This window comes from Carex rostrata, chromosome 15 (assembly GCF_964058835.1).
Source record: "Carex rostrata chromosome 15, lpCarRost1.2, whole genome shotgun sequence".
Lineage (NCBI taxonomy): Eukaryota > Viridiplantae > Streptophyta > Magnoliopsida > Poales > Cyperaceae > Carex > Carex rostrata.
Window position 1 is genome coordinate 4,761,751 of NC_135932.1, and position 11,553 is coordinate 4,773,303.

General features: G+C 31.6%; 1 protein-coding gene across 2 annotated transcripts; it reads right to left on the bottom strand.

Moving 5' to 3' along the window:
• Window positions 1-2,896: 2,896 nt before the first annotated feature.
• On the bottom strand, window positions 2,897-8,000 carry LOC144566894 (ferric reduction oxidase 6-like). 2 transcript variants are annotated; one of them, XM_078316934.1, is made up of 10 exons: window positions 7,682-7,999; window positions 7,268-7,358; window positions 6,671-6,868; window positions 6,079-6,313; window positions 5,431-5,758; window positions 4,771-5,041; window positions 4,279-4,534; window positions 3,470-3,899; window positions 3,061-3,227; window positions 2,897-3,026 (listed from the first exon to the last, which is right to left on the bottom strand). In XM_078316934.1, the coding sequence occupies exons 1-10, from the start codon at window positions 7,914-7,916 to the stop codon at window positions 3,021-3,023; spliced, it is 2,217 nt and encodes a 738-aa protein (XP_078173060.1). In that variant the 5' UTR covers window positions 7,917-7,999; the 3' UTR covers window positions 2,897-3,020. The 2 variants fall into 2 exon arrangements, with proteins under 2 accessions (XP_078173060.1, XP_078173059.1); XM_078316933.1 differs by having other exon boundaries at window positions 2,897-3,227; window positions 7,682-8,000.
• Between the last annotated feature and the right edge of the window lie 3,553 nt (window positions 8,001-11,553).

Genomic DNA, 11,553 nt, shown 5'->3' on the forward strand with positions numbered 1-11,553 from the left:
GTTATATATTTTTTTGTAGCGAGTTTTCCAAAAGGTTTTGTGGTGTTCTGGCTTGTATTTGTCCTTCTTCCCATCCCTTTTACTTTTTTTTAGTCATATGCGCGTGTATAGGAGTAATCTAAAGAAGTAAGCTACTCCATGTATTTTAACATTTTATTATATTTATATTAAAATTTAATTGATTTTTTTTTAAGTTTTTATATAGTTCATTTTTTAATGTAATATTAAATGTTTACTTGTAATTTGTGGTTGTGCAAGAATTTGAGTTCAAATTCGATAGTATTGTATTACATGAGCAACACTTTGCTGTACTTTTCTTATTCTGCTGTCTATAGAGATATGAAATAGTTACGAGCAATATTACTATGTTGTTAGCAATAATGATGAACATCTTTTTTCCTATCCACCAATAAATGCATGATATTTTAAAAAAAATTAAATCAGGGACGGAGTCAGAGACTATTAGAGTCAAACATAAATGAGAATTAAATATATAAAAAAATTCTACTTTGAATGGAGATCAATTTCACACTATTCATAATATTTTTCTTTAAAATATATTAAAAATAAAATATAAATATAAAAAAATTAAAGTTAAATGGGTCAATTTGACCCCATTCAAGCTAGGGGTGTAAACGGATTGGATAATATCCGATTTCGTCCGAATCCGAATCCTGAAAAGTACTTAAATTATCCGATCCGTATCCGTATCTGTATCCGTATTCGAAAAATTATAACGGATACGGATACGGTAAGACATTTTACTATCCGTATCCGACCGTTTATACTTTAAACCACAATAAATATGATATATGTTTTTAAATTGATTTATTAAATTGCATATTGTACGAATAATTTATTAAATTGCATATTGTATGAATAATTTATTAAATTGCATATAGATATATATTTTGATGAACAATATAACACTATGACATAATTAGTGACTAATATTTTAATAATATAATAGATATTTTGTAACTAACAAGCTAATTATGAAAAATATCCGTATCCGTAACATTTAATATCCAATCCGTATCCGTATCCGTATCCGAAAAATTATAACAGATACGGATACGGTAAGACCACTATCCGATCCGTATCCGACCGTTTACACCCTAATTCAAGCAATGTAGATTCGCCACTAAATAGTCTCAAATTTGTCGTGGCTTATGAGGAAAGCTTTTAGGTTTCAACCAGCTATGTAGAAAATTGATAATTTACTAGTTCCTCAAAAACAATCATATAATTTTTCTTTGGTTCATTAAGTTCGTGCATTTACACGATTCCTATATTCTGTGTCACCAAAAATCTATAAAATTTTATAATTGGAATTAAAACTGGTAGGCACTCATGCATTTATTGGTCGGACTGTCAAAAGCTCTTTTTTTTGTCTTTCCATTTCTGAAAATAAAATGTAATAATTTTTTAAAAAAATTTACGAAGAAAGAAAGAAAAACAATAAAATTACCTCATCTGCTCCTTAATTTACGTATTTTTTTAATATGACTTCAAATATGATTTAATAAAAGAAATAAATATATGGGTCTCCACTCTCCACACAATTTAATTTAATTAAAAAAGTTAGGAATACATATACATATATAGATTACAAAATATTTTACTATCGTCGGTTTTGACTGCAAAATCAATATATTTCTTAAGATAACGAACTTAAAAACAGACGTTATTTTTGGTAACTTCTAATATTTCATGCACTTAATTGTTAACGACACGTCTATATTATTAATGTGTGTGTGAATATATCTATACATGGAGAGAGAGGGGTTGGCTAATATCAAATTGATTGTTCCTGATGTTCCTTGCAACTAAGTTATTTTTCAATTTTCAAAGTTCAAAATGTTGATCCGAACTGTTCAAGTAATCTCTATATTAAAACGTGCTTGTAGATTAAATTTTATATTTTTCGGAATTATTTTTACTATTTATGAAGGCACTTTGAAAATCGCTGATCCAACAGTGACTTCTAATTTTATTGTTTTGTTAAGCCACCGTTGGATCAGTGATTTTCAAAGTAGCTTAATAAATAGTAAAAAAAGCTCAGTAAAATGTAAAATTTGATCTCTAATCACATTTTAATATAGATATCACATTTAACGGTTCGGATCAACTTTTTGACTTTGAAAATTGAAAAACGACTTAGTTACACGGTACCTCAGGAACAATCGATTTAATATTAGCCAACCTCTCTATATATATTGTATGAAAAGGGTTCAAATGCCTCTATTTTTTGTGCCTCCATCATGTCTCCATTTTTAAAAACTTTGATAACTCAAAATTTAAGTCTTAAAATTAAAAAAAAAAACCTTGAATATGAACTACATTTTATCTATGCACATGTAAAAAATTATGACATTTCAACTTTGTTTTGGCTATCATCTTGAACTTGTAAAAATGTATACTAATGTGGATAATTTCTAGACATTGATTTTTTAACTTATTGATTAACATAAAAGCAAAATCAAAATGTGATAATTTTTTATGGATACATAAAGAAAATAATATAAATTACATCTAACGGTTTTATTTTAACATTTAAGTTTTAAACTTTGAGTTATTTAAGTTTTAAAAAATGAAGGCACGATGGAGGCATTTGAACCCTTCTCTTTTTTTAATTATACATTTATACCTGCTTCCTGTTTCAATATGTCAAAAGCTCGTCCATGTTACTGATTTCTATGCTCTCTGCTTTTTGATGTTTACTTGGATAAATAAAACCTTGCAGATAAAGGCTGACATTGTGGATGAAGCTCTTTGAGAGTACATAAAGCAAACAAATTTCAAAAAAATTAAGTACTAAATTATCTTAGAGCAGATAACTTGACCTATATATATACGTTCATTATTAATTATCCACGATACATGATCAGGAAGCTATTGGAAAGTTTAGATTTATCCACATGCACCTTAAAAGATCAAAGCTATACAACTAGTATTAATGTATTATAGACATATGAGACAGCAGATAACTATACAACTGGTAAATTACCATAATTAATTTAACTGTACAATTGGTAAATTACCATAATTAATTTAAAGATCAAAGCTGTGGCTATGGAAATGGAATACTGCATGATTCTTTCTTCCTCTCTTGAGGTTCTGCGACCGGCATTCTTTTGCAAGGCTGCACTGGAGGCCTGGGGGCCCGCACACTAGCACTCCGATATCAGCACTTCCAACTTTATCTGAGAAGGTTGTAAATAATTCTGCAAAAAAAAATATAATAATTAATAACTTGAGTTACCCAACGGGTTTTGTCATTATTCTTGACAGTGATTTTTGAAAGGAAAAAAAAATCTTAGAATGAACTAAGAAGATATACATGATATACATATCACTGTAAAATTATATGGGATATTTCTTGTTTCATTGGATGTGCATGATATTAGGAGGTTGAAAAGGCATTGATCCAATCATGAAATTTTATTTTCGAAGAAGAAAATATTACCTTCAAAATTAGGTCTACGTCCATAGTGAACAGTTTGCACACTTGCCAGATCTCTCTGACCCATCTCACAATTTAACACTGGTTCAACGACATCATCAGTTGTTTCATCACCACCTCCCCAATTTTCCATTTTTGCCCTTCTCTCTTCAAAGAAATGCCACAAAATAATAACAATACCACCAAAAAACACCACTCCTGCTACCATGGATGCAGTGAACAATAGCCCCCGGTACCACCACTGGTATATGCCAAATTTCTCGATGTAATACACTTGGACAATGCCGAATAATGCGATGAATCCAAGAGTGGATATAACCACATAGAGACCTGCAAAAAGATTATTTCCCGTCCCGACCAAGCATGACATGCGGCTCCCGTTTTTCATGAAAATTGAAGGGAAACTTAGTGTTTGTTCGATTTTACCCTCCTCCTATGTAAGTATTACAAAATAAATGGTAAGTAGTTACACAAAATATTGATTCCAAGAAAGAATTTGGGAATTTTGAATTTTAATTAGGAAATTTGGAAATATTGATTCCCATTGCTTGGTCATATGAACAAAATAAAAAAGATGCAATAACAGTAAGGAATTATGCAGGATATATCAATACCAGATTATGCCACTGTACTGAATAGCACTTGGTACCAGACTGGTCCCTGAATGCTTTTTTAGGTAAGTAAAATATTCTTTTGGCAGATTTGGTTTTTGATAAATGCATAAAGTAAAACTGATTCGGTGTCACATATCTAGCTCATAAGAAATAGGCAAAATCACAGTAAATTAAGTAAATATATCAGTTTTTATTTACCAATGAAGGCTCCGATTGTTGTGTTACAAAAGTTTGAATATCAAGATCTAATCTTTCAGAGAACGAGGGGCAACTTGATTGTGCATCCACCGCTGAGAGAAGAGACAATTCATGTGATTTCTTTACGGCCCAAATTACCAAAATATTTTTGGGCAGACATGGTTTTTCTTCCTGTACTCTGTGTAAAATGTCACTCAAAATGGCCAAGAATGGAGATATTCCAATACCCCCTGCAACTAATATAAGATTTTCGTACCTGTGAAGGAAATTATATAGATCGATCAATTAATATAGATTGGTAATGAACAGTGATTAAGTCATAATAACCAAGTTTTTTGTAAACAATTAGTTAATAGAAATGTCCAAAAAAAATAAAGTACACAGCACTTATGGTATGTAGGTAAATCAAGTTGGTACCATGACTCATACAATGTCTGGTACATAGCGCACAGTATACACTATAAGTAAAGACAAACTGATTAAGTGGCTTACATCAAGTGGTATGGTGACTCATGCCCGTAAGGTCCCTCTACAGAGGCAGTGATCTTGCCAGGTGGAATATCGGACCCATCTTTTGACTGATTAGGATAGTCGGTGATAATATCACGCAATTTACCAGTCCATGAACCGAGCACCTTGATAAGAACTGAAATGTGGTGTCTACCATCCAAGGGACTTGATGACACACTAAATGGATGCCATTGGAGCCATGATAATTCGCGCACTTGAACAAAAATAAAGCTGAGAGCATTATAGTGTAGATCTGCAAAAGTAAATCATGTAGGACATCACAATTAATCAATAAATTTAACCCCTACAACATGAGAAATATTACATCAACAGTTTCTCAAAAACATACCCAATAGACCAATAATGAAATTTAATTGCAATTTTTCCTGAACATAAAGAGTATTATGATCATAGTTTTATCAGCAAATGGGATTGTTGTTGTGAATACTGTTTATGATTCTAGGTTCATATGGAATATTTTCAAAAGAAAATGATATAAACTTCAGCATAATTTTTTTTTCCCATTTTTTTGTAAATTTAGAGTGTTTATCATGCTCTACAGATGCATGAAATTGTCCTTAAATAAATTAAAAATAAATAAAACAAATGTGGCAAACATGATGAAAGAAAAATTACTCTTACTTGCGGGTTTTGAGAAGGTCAACTCAACTGTACCACACGGCCGGCATGAGGCCGATACAAGATCAACCTTAGTTCTTGATTGACAAAACCTCAGAAACCTGTCAAGCATAAAGAGAAAAACTGCACCAGCACTGATGCTAAAAATAAAATCCCCAACATGCAGTGCCAAAAATACGACAAAAATCACGTAGAGTTGGTGCGTGTAGAAAAATAGCTCGAATTGCTTCTTTCTGACAGGGTGTAGAGATGTAACCCACATTAAGAGGCCGGCTAATAGGCTGATTACACCTGGGAGATTTGCCACTCCAATATCTTTCCATTCTAGCATCTATATGTAAGATAATTTGGGTTTGTTAGAAAATTTACGTAATGGCACAAATAAAATAATTGAATTCTGAGTTTGCATAGGATATTGTCTAGAACTTCTGAAATAGCATGTAACTTGAGGGGCCAAAGTAGAAAATTTGCAATTTCTTTGAGACAATTTGTGCGATAAGTAGTTATATCATTTTTACATTGTGATGGTAATTCCGCCTTCTCTATTTTCTGATAAATATTTTTTTTATTTCTAATAAACCTGTATATATTTTTTATATTCAAATAAAGATGGAAATGAAAGAGCTAACAGGTTTTAAATATCATACTAACTTTTTCACAATAGATGCCTTGTAAATCCCAAGAAATCATATAAGAAAGGCCATGCAATGTAAACAAAAACATGGTGAGGTGACCAAGCCAGACATGATATCGCGTGGCATGCTCAAATGGGATGTCGATCAGGCGAAGAAGAATAGAGCCTCTTGCAACCGGAAGGAATAGGAATATCATGCAGAATAAACCAATCGAGCCTAACCGAAGACCAATCACTTCCAGCATCAGATAACTGTGTTCAATTGAAATGTTTTAATGATAAAACCATATTGATTCTCCTTCACAAATCTGTTAAAATTACGGATGGAAATTTCCAAAAATAATCCTAGGAAAACAACTGAGTACACAACATTACTACCACCGAAATAGTAGCAAATTATGTTCTATCTTCATATTTCACATAAGGATTATATAACATATGTATGGTAAATTCAGACAAAAGACCTCACAGATAAAACACCCGAGCAAATCACCTCATGACAAGATGTTATAGTAAATCCTCATAGTACTGTGAAATGATAGTATATGAAAGGACGAATAAGGCATGCCTATGGTGAATGATAGTATTATAAATTAATTAAGGGAGTACCTTTTCTCCATCAAAGGAATGGAGAATTTCGAAAGAAGTTCAGTGGTTTCAACAGTATAATAAGTCATTGCCCACAAAATGTAGACAATAAAAAGCGCAATTCCAATAAATTCTGCGGCGGAAACCACCCCAAATGGCCCGTCAACCAAGACTGGAAATGTCCAGAGTTGAAACCGAGGAAATTTTGATTTCTTTTTCCTGTTAAGCAATAAAACCGTGTTAAAATTAAAGATAAATACCGTGCCATATGAGGATTCCAAAATATAGATATTTTTATAATTGTCAGTACTAGATCAGGAGTGGAGTCAGACTTTCATGCTATGGGTCAAAAATATATTGGTGGGTCAACCACATAAAATTTTCATGGTGTGTATGGGAGTCAAGTTTACGGTCTCCGTAGCATTCTACTATAAACTATATAGAAAATCATGTATAATCACAGAAATTTTGAAAATGAATGGGGGTCAATTGACCCACCATTTTACTAACACTAAATCTGCCACTGACTAGATATGAATTGGCGGTAAAATCTGAGAATAATTTTTGAAGCATTACAATTGTAATAGTTTGAAAAAAAAAAGGAAATAAATTTTGTACTCGAAATCATCTCCGGGAAAGGCAGAGACATAGATGAAGGCCAGAAATGCAATTATCAGAATTGGGGCACTGAAGCCGAGAAATATGCTACCTGAAAATCTCAACACAAACAAAATAAATACAATTGATATAAAATCTGTAGTACGTATCATCCGGGTGTAAAATAATTTGTACCTGAAGCTTGCTTTTACACCTTAATAAAAATGATCACATTGAGCCTCAAATAAGCAAACACAAGGAATTGATATAAAAAATAATTACTGGTATATGGCTGCTACCTCAGTATTTGGGTATGATATCAGAATATGAATATCTGCGCCAACTTAAATTAACTAATGAAGCTAGATTTTATCTAAAAAACTACGCATGCGAATTTGTTAATTAAAGTAAAAGAAAATATTAACACATATATACCGGTGATGCCAAAGATGGTTCCTTGAGTAGCCGTGACCCATATTTGCAACACCTCCCTTCCAATGCAATAGAAGAAAATTGCACAAACCCAAATTATAAGTATAACCCACATGAGAAATTTGAGGGTCCATTTGGCGAGAGATGGCAACCATGGTGATTTCTCGGAGAAATTCGCACTTCTCGAACTTCCGCTCAGTAATAGCGGTTCCTCTTGGGAATTGTTATTACGTGCCATGGAACAAGAGAAATACAGTAAAATAGTGTACTGAAGTTGGGTACAGCTCCTGGAATAAAATATTGAGGGAATTGGGGTTTTCTTTTGTAGGGGGGGAATTTCACTGTACCCCTCAAAAACATTAAAATTTCGCATTTCCGCCTCAAAAATTCATGATGTCACATTTATCCTTCTAATTTCAAGATCTCAAAATTTTTTTTGAGTAAAGGTTGAAGGTCAAGCCATCTAACTATTTAATACCCTCCATTGTTATTATAACAAATGATTTCTCTCATTCGAGTTTCGAACTCATGACTTCTCACATAGAGACCATGTGCATTTGCCACTAGACCAAATGCTAGTTCTCATACCTCAAATTTTCTTAATAAAGGGTAAAATTATTATTTACTTTATAAATTTTAAATGAATTCTAATAGAAAAGACAGTAAAATTTGTAAATTTTTGAATTTTTGAAATTTAGATGGGTGAATATAATATTATGAAAATGGGAGATATACGTAATTTTGTAGTTTTTGAGAGGTATACATAAAATTACCCTCTTTTCTATGTGGAATTGGAAGCAACAGAGAAGAGGTAATTCTCTACAATTATATGAATTGTACGGGTACAATTATTTGCTTTTAATCACGTAAGTAAATAGAATTATAGAAACCTATCGTTGTACAATTAAATGTGTATGTGTAATTAGAAATTGAGTTGTAAATCTATAAAATCCAAAGGAAAGGGGGGAGACAAACCTTGTCAGTTGTAACTATTGTGGGGTGATGTGGGGCCATGTGGCATTGTCACTTGTGAGAGAAACCTGTGGAAGTACTTAAATATGAACGCTTGAAATCTCCAAGTTGTACTCCAAAGGGTTTATTTTAGGAAGAAGGATGGTGAATTCAATCCGTAAAACTAATCACAAAGTAAATGCATAAAAGTGGTATAATTTAGCATATTCATCAGACACTCGCCAAATACTTAAAGTGGACCAAATTTAAATTTAGTTTGTTTTAGTATATATAGTACGGAAAACAAGCTTCATGAAAAATCAATAATCTCAATTTAATTTGATTGGAGCATACGCTAACTGCCAAGTTTTGTTACACCTTGTTTGGATGGAAAGTGGAGGAAGGGATGGATTGGAGAGAAAAAAAAAAAAATTTCTCTTGTATCGTAATTGGTTGACAAAATTATGTTGGAGGTAAATGGTACATGAGGGAAAATATTTTACTGTGCATGCTTGTAATTAATAGAATCGATTTCTCTCTCGATTTGAGGTGTACTGAATGAAAAAAATTTGCTGTAAATATTTTCAAGAAAATGACACAAATGCTCAACTCTATATTTTTCAACGTTTCTTAGTCACAAACAACAGCTACTGAATTTTTCATTAATTATCAATAAAAAATAAGACGTGAAGAACAGTTAAATTTATTTTCTCTCATTAATTATTCAAACATGAAAAAATTAATTATGTTAATCTTCATTTTTATTCCATTCCATTCCTTCTTATTTTCACCTCCTATCCCTTCCTCTACTCTCCATCCAAACAAGATATTAGTATCTTTGTGATATGATAAAATTGGATAATGATTTGGATATAATTTCTCAGTTAATGCTTGACTATTTTAGTTTAGTTTTATTTATATTATCTATGTATATGAACTTTGTCGATATATAAATATGAGACAAACTGACAAACATAATAAAATAGGTATTTTAGATTATTTAGTTTAGAATTATTGCTTGTTTTGTTTTGTACAACCTGAAGAAATTGTATTAAAAATTATATATGTTAGATGGATTTACGATTTTGACTTGAAAAAAAGTAATCCAAAATAATGATTGGTTCTTAGTTTTGACAAAACCGTTCAATATGGCTGTTGTTTGTTTTTAATTTTATTCAATTAAATGATATAACAATTTTGCTTTTTCCCCTGGTCAGCCTCTGCCAGGATGTCAAAAAACAATTTTGCTTTTTAATATTTACAAAATTATAACATGAAAAGTCCATATAACTAGCATAAGTTCTGAGAAACAGTTTTTTTTTATTTTTTTTTAATCTAATGGCAAAGACAATGCTTGTTATGTAGAAGGTTGCACGTTCAAAATCCAGAAAAAAAGATAATTATTTGTGGATATTAAATAGTTGGATGGTTTGACCTCCAACCTTTACGTAAAAGGTGCACATAAATAGAAAATAGTTTGAGGTTCATACATATACTATTTTTTTACTACTTGAAATATATGCGGCCATTTTTATTAATACCCTAAAAAAAGATTTTTTTTTAAAACTGTTCTCGTATTCGGTTTTTTTTTTCAAAACTGTCCTGATCGTCCGACCGTCCGACCCACAGGCGGCCCACCCTCCTAGCAGATCACCTGGGGCAGGAGCGGTCCACTAGAGACCAGACTGCCCCTCTACTAGGCGGTTCTCTCTCTCTCTCTCGTTTTGAAAAATTGGCAGTAGCTGCTAATTGGTTCTCTCTCTCTTTGTGTCTTTTTTTTAGAGATCTTAATATTTTCATTTAAATAAAGTTTATTTTTTTTCTTTAGGGTGTATGCCAAAAAATAAGACATTTGATATATTTATGAGTGAGATGTCGTAATTAAGGACTTTGATTTAATATTTATGAGTGATATATTTATGACTTTGATTTAATTTGTCAGTTGTATATCACAAGTTTAAAGATAACACTAATTAATGACTTGACCTTGATTCTTAATAATTTATTTTATTCAAATACACACAAGAAAATATGGTTAGATTGCCTCAATGATGTCAACTTTTTTTTAAAAGAATAATTGAATTATTTGATTATTGTCAGCATATAATATTTGATCGGAGATAGGCAAACGAACACAATAAATAGTAAATGTATTTTAAAATAATTATATGGATAATTCTTGAATAATCTCTTAGGCTTTTGACTAAACAAAATACCGATCGTTGTACGTCTACCGTTGAACGAAAACTTAAACTGAATTTTTGAGGCACTAAATGATGTTTTTTTTAAATTCTGATGCTTCAAATGCCCGAGGCTGATCCCTAGGCAATATTCGGATCCGTCTCATCCCTCTCTTTCCAAAAAGTGGTCATACGCGCAAATCTGACTTTCCTAGCCAAAGTTATGGCTGTTTAAAGTTTTTTCGAAAGCTGAACTTGAAATTCATAACTAACTGTAGAAAAATCCAAATAAATTGAAATTTATGTCAATTCTGTGTATTTTTGAATGCTCTACATTCTAGTGTAATCACTTTTTCAATTTGGTCCTATCGGTCCAGATTTGCTGATTTACCAGCAGAGGTCAAATTTTATATTTTTAGTGTATTGCACTATACCAGTGGACTTTGCTTAGTGCTTGGCTGCTGAGTTTGGACTTGGTACCATATCAGAGGTCAGTCTAGAGTGCTTTGTGTATGTATAGAGATCTAATTTGAGGTTTGAACATACATTAGTAGCTCTACATTACTGTTTTAGTACCAAAAATAAAGAGAAGAAGATCAAAACTCCAAAACATCATTTAATCAAATTTTTTGAAATATCAACAAGCTGTCTGAGTTTAGAAATTTTTGAATCAAAGCTAAGTCCTTAATTAGTGTTATCTTTATACTTGTGATATCCAACTGACAAATCAAAGTTATAAAAAAG